The sequence below is a fragment of the Meriones unguiculatus genome, chromosome X, assembly GCF_030254825.1.
Source record: "Meriones unguiculatus strain TT.TT164.6M chromosome X, Bangor_MerUng_6.1, whole genome shotgun sequence".
NCBI lineage: Eukaryota > Metazoa > Chordata > Mammalia > Rodentia > Muridae > Meriones > Meriones unguiculatus.
This window is the reverse complement of record NC_083369.1, coordinates 107,746,792-107,759,602: the sequence shown is the minus strand read 5'-3', so window position 1 is coordinate 107,759,602 and position 12,811 is coordinate 107,746,792. Positions and strand designations below refer to the sequence as shown.

The 12,811-nt window shown below is 38.6% G+C and overlaps 1 protein-coding gene across 1 annotated transcript; it reads left to right on the top strand.

Annotated features, from left to right (window-relative positions):
- The first annotated feature begins 6,369 nt into the window (after nt 1–6,369).
- On the top strand, nt 6,370–7,498 carry LOC110542730 (EKC/KEOPS complex subunit LAGE3-like). The gene is made up of 3 exons (XM_021629256.1): nt 6,370–6,695; nt 7,054–7,182; nt 7,357–7,498. The coding sequence occupies exons 1-3, from the start codon at nt 6,370–6,372 to the stop codon at nt 7,496–7,498; spliced, it is 597 nt and encodes a 198-aa protein (XP_021484931.1).
- The last annotated feature ends 5,313 nt before the right edge of the window (nt 7,499–12,811 follow it).

Below are 12,811 nucleotides of genomic sequence, written 5' to 3'. Positions count from 1 at the left end.
AGCCTGTGAAATACTCTACCCAGCAATGTATCAAAACAGATGCTGAGATTTACAACCGAACTTTGGGTGGAGTGCAGGGAATCTTATGAAAGAAGGGGGAGACCTTCTTTTATAAGACCTGGAGAGTATAGGAGCTCCACAAGGAGAGCAAAAGAAACAAAAAATTCTGGTCACAGTGGTCTTTTCTGTGACTGATACTCCAACCAAGGACCATTCATGGATATAACCTAGAACCCTTGTTCAGACGTAGCCAATGGCAGCTCAGTTTCCAAGTGGGTTCCTTAGTAAAGGGAACAGGAATTTTCTCTGACATAAAGTTAGTGGCTATATCTTTGATCACCTCCCCTTGAGAGGGGAGCATCTTTGCCAGGCCACAGAGGAAGACAATGCAGCCAGTCCTGATGAGACCTGATAAGTTAGGGTCAGATGGAAAGGGAGAAGGACCTCTTTTATCAGTGGACTTGGACAGGAGCAAAGAAGGAGATGATGGAAGGAGAGTGGGATTGGGAGGGAATGAGAGAGAGGGCTACAGCTGGAATGCAAAGTGAATAAACTGTAATTAATATAAAAAATAAAAATTTAATAAAACAAACAAGCAAACAAAAGAAGAAAATAATGAAATTTGTAGGCAAATGGATGGAACTAGAATAGATTCTGAATGAAGTAACTCAGTCCCAGAAAGATGCACATGGTTTGTACTCACTTATAAGTAGATATTAGCCATATAGTATAGGAAAACCATTTTATAATACACAGACCCAAAGAAGTAAAGTAACAAGGAGGGCCCAAGTGAAGATGCTCGAATTCTCATTCAAAGGGGGAAATAAAATAGATATCAGGTGATGGAGAGGAAACTGGGTAGGAGAGGGGATGAGGAGGTAAATGAAGGTAGTGAACAGATGTATGGATAGCAGGGTTGGGGGTAAGAAGGCTGGGAGTGAGAAGGGAAACCGATTGTACAGGCATCTCTTGTGCAAGCTGGAGACCTGTGAAAGGGTAGACTCCTGAGAGGATATGGTGAAATGGAAGTTTTGGTTTCTTTGTAAACTCAGTTATATTATGCAAATATGTTTTTGTTTTAATCCCAAGTGTGACTATTGGACTTTAGTTTGTGCACAGCATACAATTTTCTCTGGTGGGGTGTGATCTTTGACAGCTAGTAGTGGCTTGCCAAGTTTCTCATGGAGTGGGGCATGGTCTATGGCTCTGAGGATATAAATATGCAAGCCCACTGAGAGAAAGTGTGGTGTGTGTTGTGTGGCAGTTTGAAAACAGAGACAGATGGTATGGCAGATTGGAGCAGACAGACAAAGAGAAATGTTTTGGGGCTCAGTGGCTTGGAGGGGATTGCTGGCTGGCTGTGTTTGCTGTTGATGGAGACTGGTATAGCCCCCAAAGAACAATTGACCCTAAACAGCTGGAGAAGTAAAGGTTTCTGTGCCCTCTCTCCCCACTGCTCTTCTCTCTCCCACATAGGGTTGTGTGGTTGGATGGTAGATAGAGGTCTAAAAACAAGCGCTACAATTTGGGGTGGCTCTAGGTGAGACTCTAAGCAGTGGGGAATATGGAGACTGAAGTGGCCACCTCCTATAATCAGGCAGGATTTCTAGTGTGGGGAGGGGTACAACAACCTACCCACAAAACTTTCAACCCAAAATTTGCCATCCACAAGATGTGCAGGGATAAAGATGGAGCATAGTTTGAGGGAAGGGCCAAACCATGTCTGGCCCAAGTTTAGACTCACCCCATAGTACAAAGCCATCCCCTGGCATTATTAATGATACTCTGCTACACTTATAGACAGGAACCTAGCATATCTGTCCTCTAAAAGGCTTCACCCATTAGGGATCGAAACAGATGCTAACACCCACAGTGAAACGTTAGTCAGAACTTGGGAAATCTTGTGGAAGAGTTGGGAAAAAAATAGAAGTGCCTGGATGGGACAGAAACTCCACAAGAAGACCAACAGAGTCAACTAACCTGGACCCATGGAGGCACACAGAGTTTGAAGCAGAAAAAAAAAAAAACATGCATGGACTGGACCTAGACCCCTATACATATGTAGCTGATGGGCAGCGTGACACTGAACTGCCATGGGCTACATCTATTCAGGGGTTCTAGGTTATCTCCATGAATAGTCCTTGGTTGGAGTATGAGTCTCTGGGAAGTTCCCTGTGTTCAGAGTCCAATTGGGTCACATAGTAATGTGAAGAGGGACTGCCTCTGACATTATCTGATTGGCCTGCTCTTTGATCACCTCCCCCTAGGGGGGAGCAGCCTTACCAGGCCATAGTAGAGGACAATACAGCCACTTTTGATGTGAACTGATGGACTAAGATCAGAAAGGAGAGGAGAACCTCCCCTATTAGTGGACTTGGGGAGTGGCATGCAAGCAGAGGGAGGAGGGAGGGTGGGATCGGTAGGGGAGGAGGGAGGGGCTTATGGGGGGATGCAGAATGAATAAAGTGTAATTGATGAAAAATTTAAAAAAAAAGGGAAAAAATAATTTAAGCACCTTAAATGACTTTCAAAAGTGGAGGAAAACATGGAGTTAGTCAATTTACATGGAGCATGTCTCGCCGCTGGGGGCAATGGTCTCCTGAACCTACTCAGATCTCGGACACCACCACTGCTAGTTCTAGAACTGATGCAGGATGTTCCAACGAGGGGGTTAAAGCTTCTCATAATATTTCCTATAAGCCCACACCTGTTTATTTATACCCCCCATTTTTATTCATTATTAGCCAGATAGAGCCAAGTAATTGTGGTAATGATACTTGCTTTTTTGCCCAATGCTGGAATGCTAGTAAATTTACTAACTGGTTACTCGCATGCCTCGCTGGGTGCCTGTGCCCGTTGATGCCCCTCATGCTATGACTCTCTTCAGATAGAAAAGGGATCTTGGAATTACAGCCGCCATTGTTACTGCCATCTCATTGGCGGCTGTTGGAGTTACCACCTTGGCATTAGCCAGGAGTCATACTGGGCAGACTGCTCAGACCCTGAATAACCTTTTAGCCAATGTAGCTCATGCCTTAGATGTACAAAAAGGAATTAATGCTCAACTAAAAGGAGGTTTGATGGTGTTCAATCAGAGGATTGACCTCGTGCAGGAGCAAATTGATACCCTATGGCAAATGGCTCAACCGGGCTGTCAATGAAAGTATGCTGGACTTTGTGTCACTAGCATACAACATGAGAATTTTTCCTGTGCTGCAAATCTGTCTAAACAATTGTCTAGCTATATTTTAGGTAATTGGACTGGAGAATTCGATACTACGATGGAGCAGCTGAGAGTGGCCATTGTCACGACAAATTCTACCAGAGTGGACGCAGGACTAGCCACAGGATTATCATCATGGATTGCTGCAGCCATGAATCATCTGAAGGAATGGGCGGGCATGGGAGTGTTAGCAGGCCTTCTGGTGTTGGTCTCCTTGGTTTTCCCGTGGTGTATATGCAAGATTAGAGTCTCACAACAGCATAATGCAGCCATGACCATTCAGGCCTTTACAGCCATTGAAGCAGGACAGTCTCCCCAAGCATGGTTGGCTACCATAAAAAGCTAAAATGTTACGCTCAGGATGAGAGGCTAAGCACTGCACTCAGGGTCAGCTGCTTTCGACCCAGAGAAGAGCATGTCTGATTGCATGCGGGTTGATGCCCCAGGTCCCGCCTCTGAGAAAAAGGTATCAGACGGGTCTGATGCTCTTTGGGTGGATGACACCTAAATGAACATCAGTACAAAGTCCCAATTTATTTCTAATATCAGAGATCAGACCTCTACTCTTGCCTGATGTGTCTAAAACAAAAAGGGGGAACTACAGAGAGCTGCGTAATGCCGTGCCTTAAAGATGGAGCTGGTTTCCTGCCTTCTACCTTCCCGATGGTGGGTGCTCTCTGTCATGAACAACTCCATTTGGCTAAGGCCGAGGATCTGGCTTGCTTCCATGTATGTGGACCTATCTGCATTGCCCACGTGGGGTTGGCTGGGGTTGGCTACCCAGAAGCAATTTAAACTGTGGACTGGCTTTCCCCAGGGTCAGATGATTGTTCAAGGTTCCTGAATAAACTGCATTGGAAAAAAAATAAAAAGAAGAAGAAGAAAACAGGAAACAACCTAGGAACCTGCCACAGAGGGCCTCTGAAAGCCTCTGCCATGCAGACTGTGAAAACAGGTGCTGAGCCTGATGGCCAGCTGATGGCAGAGTGAATGGAATTTTATGTAAGAACTGGGAAATAGTAAGAGCTGGAGAGGACAGGGACTCCACAAGGAGAGCAACAGAACAAGAAAATTTGAACACAGGGAACTTCCCAGAGACTCATACTCCAACCAAGGACTATTCATAGAGATAACCTAGAACCCTGACAATGCAGCCACTTCTGACGAGAACTGATAGACTAAAATCAGAAAGAAGGAGAGGAGGACCTCCCCTATCAGTGGACTTGGGGAGGGCCATGCATACAGAAAGGGGGGAGGGAGGGATCAGGAAGGGAGGGGGAGGGGCATATGGGGGGATACAAAATGAATAAAGTGTAATTAATAAAAGTTAAATAAAAAAATTAAAAAATGAGAAAAAATATTTTATATCAGTAAATAAATAAATAAATAAATAAATAAAAAACCACACCAATAGTAGCTAATACCCTTATATATTTGTGTGATCTACTTCTAGTTTGTATCTTAAAATCAGTGTGTTATTTTAGGAATAGAGAAATGTAACCTATTGTTCTATAATAATTATTGACACTTAAGGTGACCATCAATTTTTTTACTTAAAAAAAAACCCACAACAACGCAAACAAAAATACAAACAACTTAATTTTGTTTTCTCCCAGACCAGTGACATAGCTCAGTGGGTAAAGGAGCCTAAATGCAATCATAATTATCCGAGTTTAATTCCCAAGACACACAAGGTATAAAGAAATATCTATTACTAAAAGTTGTACTCTGACCACCACTCATTCAAAGCATACAGAAGTGTGTTCACACACACACATGCATGCGCATGCACCAAAAATCTAACAGTGATTAAAAAAAAAAAAGAATGTGTTGAATCCAAGAAGCTTCCTCTTGCAACAGATGGTAAGAGAGATAGATACTCATAGGCTGACTTTATACAGAAAGTGAGAGACTTAGATCCCTAGGCCGTAAACAAGATATCTCTGTCAAATTTCCTCAGAGTTCAGGAAACCAGAGGAAGAGGAGGCAGAAAGAGTGTAAGAGCCACAGGGGATGGAGAACACTCTCTGAATCAAAATGATCAAATATCATACGAACTCATAAAGACTGATGGCTGCACATGCAAGGTTTACACCAGATTCTCTGTGTATATATTATGGCTTCCACTTTAGTGTTTTTATGGGGTTCCTGAGTGTACAAATGAGAGGGTCTCTGATTCTTGTTCTTTCTCTTAGACTCTTCTTTCTGTTGATTTCTCTTATCCAACTTCAGTGTGTTGTATTTTTGTTTCTCTTAGTATATTTTATTTTGCTATATATATGTAAAGCATGTGAGCTTTTATTCAGTTACAGTTTGGTGTTTGTTTTGGGGGGTTGTTTTTGGTTCTGTCTTGCTTTGTTTTCATTTTGGCTGTTGTTTTATGTTGTTTTCTTGCAGTTGTTATAGTAGATTTTTTTTGTTTTTGAAAAAAAAGTTAAAATTGGGTGTATTTGGAAGAGGAGGGGATATGGAAGGACTTGGGGAAGGAACATTATATGATCAAAATAAATTTAAATTTTGTTTTAAATAATTAAAAATAAAACAAGAAAAAAATTGATGGTCATCTTAAGTGTCAATAATTATTATAGAACAATAGGTTACACTTCTCTGTTCCTAAAATAACACACTGATTAAGATACAAACGAGAAGTGGATCACACAAATATATCAGAGTATTAGCTACTATTGGTGTGTAGAAGACCAGCAGAATAAGACCAATTGAAACATGTGCTGTTGCTGTATGTTTTCAAGAAAGACAAACAAATTTCCCCTAATCTGCATAAATAGACTAATCCAGATTCTCCATCTGTGTTGCTTTTTGCTTTATAATACTAAGATTCCAATAGTTATTATTTTAAAAAGTAGAATACTCACAGTGTTTAATGATCACTTCATTTGCACCAAAGAGAGGTGAAGAAGCTTTACTTTGATGGGAACAATCTCTAGAGATCTTAAAATCCTCATGAGATTCTCCTATTGCGAAATCCTTCTTGGCTGAGATCCTGTTTGGACCAGCACTGTGCATCTCACAGTGGGACTCTTTGTCTGAAAGGGCGGGGCCGGCAAGGATATGTCATTTCCTTAGCAACAAGTGAACAGTGGGTAGTAGTATCACCAGGGAACTCCCAGTAGAGAGCCCACTTAACCATGCAGCATCCCAGTGGAGACAAGGGTTTCAGACCAGGTAGTGAAGAAGAAGGGGAAGATGTACAGCATAGATCCGGAGCTCCTGATACCCAAGATAGCTCACAAAGTCCTGAAACAGAGAATGACCACAGTAATTCCCCTCGTGAAAGCCGACCACAAGATTCTGGTAGCCAGGCTGCCCCAGACAGCCTAGAATCAAGAAGCCCTGTACAGGCAAGAATGGTGTTGGAAGAAGCAGCCATAGCTCCTCAGAGTGAACAGGCACCAATTATCCCGGGACCCAGCGGAGATGCTGCAGCAACAGCTGGAAGTCGACTCTTGGAGTTGTATCCTTTCTAGAGAGCATATCAGTAGAGTGAAGGGTAGCACAGGTAGGGCAGAACTCCATGAATGCTTTGGGAGGAGACTTACTGTGAGGAAGTTTATGGGCTACTAGGAAGGAGACAAAAAGGTTGTACTATGGGCAGTTAGCCCTGCGTAGAGTTAATATAGAAGCAGAATAGGAACATACGTGAATATGTCTGAGAATGATCTAAGGTGTGAAAAACTAGAACCACTGAAGAATGGCTGTGCATTCCTTTAGGTGTCAGTTTGGGGACATGCTAAGGTCAACCTCAGAGGTGTAATCAAGCCTTAAGGCACAAGGAAATTCAATAGTAAAACCTTAACCAAATCTCCCTTCAGTTCTGTAACAGTACCATTCCGGACTCCTGTGGAGGCAAATATAGCATGCAGATCTCTGGCATCAAATGTCCAATACCAGCAGATGATGGTTCAGCAGGAGTTCACAGTGAATGACACTACTCTGACTGTGTCAGTTCTCCAAGAGTTTGGAGTAGGGGTGTTCTTTGCCTGGGCAGCAATGGATAGTGTAGGGATGCATTAATGGAGACACTGGAGGATTAGAATTAAGCAGAAGACATAGCATGATGACACTGCTCACATTCCTCATTGTTTCTCCTGATGGTATCTCCCTTTTACTTTTAGTAGGTGGACAACTGAAGATCCTGTTCTCTTCCGAACATCCATCAATGCCTTCCTTGACCATCTCTCCCTGGTGATGAGGAACATCCCACGCCCAGTATTTATGGCTGCTGTCAAACAAGGAAAAAGGAATAATGAGCCCTAATGTGTTACCACCCAGAAGACACAGCAAAGGCATTTAATAACTTGGGTACTTGGCCCTTTGCCTTCATATTCACTGTTTTGACCCAATCACACTGTATCTATCAATCAGTGCTACTGAAGGAGTGAATACTGAAATGACAGAAAATGAGGAACAGAACATTGAGTTACTGTTTTATTTTGAGCTATGGTAGAAACCTCCAGGTTTTACTATTTTGTCCTTTGGTTAGTAGGGGAGCTTCTGAGTTTCTAATTTCTTATACTGTAAGGCAACTGACAATTTAGGAAATAGAAAAATGAATTTTTTTATATTTTTTCCTAGTAGTGTGGATTGTGTGTGTTTGTGCAATTGAAATGTTACTAAACTGGAGTTCAGAGGATAACTTTTGTGTGTCCTCTTCTTCCACCTACCATGTGGATTTTTACTAGTAAACTCAAGTCATCAGACTTGGAACCATTTTCACAGCCTTGTAGTAAACTTTTTGTTTACAAATAAATATATGTTGGAACACTTATGCTAGCATGGAAGAGGAACTTGGCTCAATCCAGAGTAATACAAAGGGAAATGAAAGGAAAAATCTTTTTATATTATTAGTTCTTAGTTCTACACTTAAAGTAAAAGAATGTCTTGGTTCTATAGTTATATTCATATATTAACTTTGTGTAGTGGAAACATGTTTAGGATTAGTGTTATTTCTGAAATATTTTTTTTATTTTGACATGCTAGCTTTCCATTTTTTAATAGATTATTTGAGAAAAAAAACATAAAAAGAATCACAATGAAATCATGAAATAAAGAAGATTTTTCTAGACATTACCCTATTGTAAGAAAGTATGTACATGAGCACTTACTTCCTTAAGCTGGACTCTCAGGGACAGAATTAGCAAGTTGCTTACAAATCCTGTTTGTTTTTTAAACGTTTCCATATACTACCAAAGCACTCTAGTGTAGGCCTTTCTATCTAAAATTTTGTCCCACTACATCCTTCACCACTGGATTATCAAACTTTGTGTGAGAACCCAACACAGAAACACCAATGTTTGAATTTTATTAGCTCTCTGGCCACTTTCATATACCTCCATGAGAACAATAGGATATTTTGCTCTGTTTCATATGTGGTGACCAACTCTATCAAAATAGTTTGTACATAGATTGCTATGTACCCACTTAGTTCTTCAAATATTTTCTTGATTTAGTCAGATTTTTCCATCTATGTCAATGTCTGTCAGTAAAGCTGTTTTTATTTTGTCCATTTTAATTTGAATCCCTTTTTCTGCTTTCATTCTGGTTTGAATTTGCTTAGTCTTTTGTTTATTCCTAATCCTATTGGGGTGAAGATTAATATCTTGTTGAGAGTCCTGACTGCTGCTTTTTGAATACTAAAGCTTTGAGCTTGACTGGAAACAGATAAAAGTTCTCATCTTGCTCATTTATTTACCTATGATCTTATAGATTCATCTGCGGAGTTCTTCATTTCTGGGTGCAAAAAGTTTTCTTACACACATCAGTGTTCTTCTGGAGACTTAAGCAGATCCCTCTGTGAGAGCCAGCATTCTGTCCCTTCATACCTCTACACTCCCCACCTCACAGACCTTTATTATGCCCTTTATTATGGGAGAGAAGAGTGCTCAGATGGGCTGAGATAGGGGCTATAACATGGAAAATCACGAGATAAGCATTTTAAAGACCATGGGAAAGGGAGAATTAAGGCACTGAAGTTTTACAGCAAAGCAGACAATGAAATGCAATATTATTCAACAGTTACTTTCTACCACCGTAGCTAATAAGCAGAAGTGGAGATAGGGTTTAAGATATACAACATTCTGTAGAAGAAGAGGTAAAGTTACTAAAGACTTGATTAGAGGGAGAGCAGTGAGTGTGATCTACCAACAAAAATGCACAGAGCAGGAGGTACTGATGCTACTGCTGGTGGTTCTCAATTGTGAAGCCCCTCTCCCTGAAGGGCCTAAATCAGGCTCTAATTAAGTACATCCAGGTGTGCTAGGGACATCTTGTATAGGTGACTTCCACCAAGGCACCTGAATTGGGGTAAAGTCCAGGGTGGAATAAGCCACTTGCCTTCCAGACATGATGACTCAGAAGTCAGGATCCTCCATCTTAGGACTTCTATCTTCACTTTCTGCTGCCATCAGGCAGATAATAAACACCAGATTCTGGAGTAGTTTGTGCTTCTAACATGAAGCATCCTGATTCAGAGTGCAAAGGATGTGTGAGAAGAGGGTTCATTGCAGGAAGAATCCAAGTCCTCTTCTTTGGTAAACTTTGCTTCACATATACACTACTTAATTCCCAAAGGCTTCAGCATCTCCAAAATATATTCCTGGCACCTGTTCTATGAGTTTAACCTATGAGCTCTCAGACAGACTTTTCAGAACTCCTTAAACTAATTAGAAATTATATAAAGAATAATGGTAGTTATTGGGGGACAAAAAGAGAAATACAGTGAGAAACCGTGAAACTTAGTGACTTACAAGGGTTTGCAAGGTTGTATGACTCTTCATTTTTTCCATCAATAAATAAATAAATAAATAAATAAATCAGTTAAAATTTCAAAGGCAGAAGACAAAATTATTGACTAGGTATGAAATTACAAATTCTAAAAATGCCTTGTAATTTTATTCTCATATAAGATTTACAAAATATTTAATGCATATTATACAAAAATATAATGATAGAGAACTAATGCTTTTTATCTCTTACACTCAATTTCATTGACTTCAATATTTGTTTTTATTTAAATTAACTTTAACAATTTATCTGTATTATTATTGTTATTGTTATTATTATATTGTAGAAAAAACAATTTCAAGACATTGTGGTCAGATCTGTGACTATAAAAACAAAATATTAGAAAATATTTATAAATGAAAAACATTTATTTTATATATTTTATGATATTTTCTTGTCTTAAAATTTAGTTGAAAAGCATATGAAAAAGAACTGAAATGGCAAACTCTGTGACAAACATAGATATTTGAGCACCTTTTTTAATAAGTGCATTTCTATTTTTATGTGGTTCTTCAGTAACAATAACCACCTCAATCAAAGAAATCTAAAAAGAAGTACTAGAAGTCACTTTTATAATGTTTCCCACATTTCCCTTATAAGTTCCAATAAATATTTCAGTTTTGTGGAAAGGTAATATGTCATAATTTTATATACTTATTTTATTGACACGAATAGTATGTACAAAGATTTTAATTTTTTTCGTAAACATTTATTTATTTATTTTATAGCCTATTGTTTTTGTTTACTTATTGAATGATTGATTGATTCATTCATTCATTCATTGCAATTTATTCACTTTAAATCCTGGCTGTAGCCCCCTCCTTTTACTTCCATTACCACCCACCCTCCCTATTTCTCCCTCTATGCTCCTTCCCTAGTCCACTGACAGTGAAGGACCTCCTCCCTTTCTATCTGATCTTAGCCTATCAAGTCTCATGAGGGCTAGCTGCATTTTAACATTTAGAATTTTATTTAAAACAAAAACACAACCATGAGCATCTTTACAACTAGAGTCCCTCTTGGTTCTCTACAATGATTATGATCATGTTCACAAGGGATTTCCATTGTTAACTCTTAAAACAACCATCTTTTTAAAAAAGGAAAAAAAATCTCAGCACACTACCATTTAAGTTGTTTTAATGTTTCTTCACAAATGAGTAAGCAGAGTATTTGTATGAAAAAGTTTAGGATTACTCTTTGGTTTAACCATAGTGTGAACATGGAAAAAGTGATTTTATTCTATCACCAGAATCATTATTGACTAAATCAATGGATAACTATTTTTCACAAAGTTTTATAATAATTCTACAACATAATAGATTTGGAAATCTAAGTGGAGTTCCTACCTAGTAGGAGACTTGAGAATAGGTAGTTACATGTGAAGGAAATGTAGTTCTCTATTTCATTAATTTTACTGTTTATGACTGAGTTCTAGACTACATATGTATAGGAGGCTTTAAAAAATCTTTATGATGCTCATTTATGGGAATCAATAAGAGGAGTTACAATTATTTAAGTTACATCACAAAATGAAATATGATAAATATTCTCTATGTGGTTTAGAAGTAATTTTCACTATTTGGTACTGAGTGTGGCAAGAGAGTCCTCAACAGTATAATTGAAAGTTGACACTATCATTTTCATGACAAATTCAGTGCAATGGCCTGGTGAAGACTACACTTGTGGATACTTACTAGTAGTTGTAAAATATCTGTCATTTTCAAAGCATTTGGTCAGCAAATCTTCCTTTTCCACTAACATTGCAAAACAACCCTCTTTTAGCAGACTGTAATGCATTTGTCATTATGCTGCTTTGTCTCAACTGATTTGAAACTCAGCCCTTTTCCAACTAACTTAAGATTGTATATTTCCAACCTGTATTTTAATGACCTTCAGATATCAGATCAGATATGAAATTGCAGTCTACACATAATGTCAAATAATTACAATTTATTACAAGAATGTGTACTATGGAATATTTAGCTTGAAGCAAACTTAGTTTTTAAATGGCTGTTATAAGGGTACTATGAGACTATTCTGAATTACTGTTTCATATGAAAACCACTAACTCTAAAGTACATCTCCCAAATGAATTGGGGCAACCACTGTCTAGCATAAGCAAAACTATTTGAAAATCTCTATCACAGCATCTGGTCTGATGCCTATCAGCCTCTATACATAGCAGTTTCATTTAGGGAACCTGGTTTATTCCTTAAATGCCCCCATAAGACATGATCTAATTTTAAACTCCAAACTTAATTACTGTACTATAGTCTTACCCCTTAATCTCCTGCCTAATTTAGTTTTGTTTGTCTATTCTTCTAGTCTAACCACCATAAAACTAATTTTTAAAAAGGTTTTCTAGTGGAGATATTTTGCTTGAGATAAATGTTATCTATGATTTCTGAGAACAGTTAACATATGAACACTGAACTATTAACTGTTTTCCAAACTCATAAACATTCAACTTCTGATGGCTAGGCTACTTTTTCTGCACCTGTCTCTTCCTTTTTCTCCTCTTCCACTAGAAAATTTATGTTTATTATTTTGGTTGATGCCATATGTGACTTTCCCACAGAAATTGCCTTTTAAGTTAGGTTGTTTAATCCCTCAGAATAAAATTGTTTAAAAAGAGAGACATTTATTTTCAAATTAGGAATACAGAATCTGCTGTGATGTATAAAATTATTCTTTTTTATGATCAATGAAAAGACATTTTTATTTGCAAATTCATTAAATCTAAGATTAGTAGGAGTTTCTTTTTTAGAGGTGAAAATATTATTTATA

Coding starts and splice junctions, on each gene's coding strand:
- LOC110542730 (XM_021629256.1), top strand. CDS start 6,370: ATGCAGCATCCCAGTGGAGACAAGGGTTTCAGACCAGGTAGTGAAGAA. Junction 6,696..7,053: donor GGAAGTCGACTCTTGGAGTT/GTATCCTTTCTA, acceptor ATCTCCCTTCAG/TTCTGTAACAGTACCATTCC. Junction 7,183..7,356: donor AATGACACTACTCTGACTGT/GTCAGTTCTCCA, acceptor TTTTACTTTTAG/TAGGTGGACAACTGAAGATC.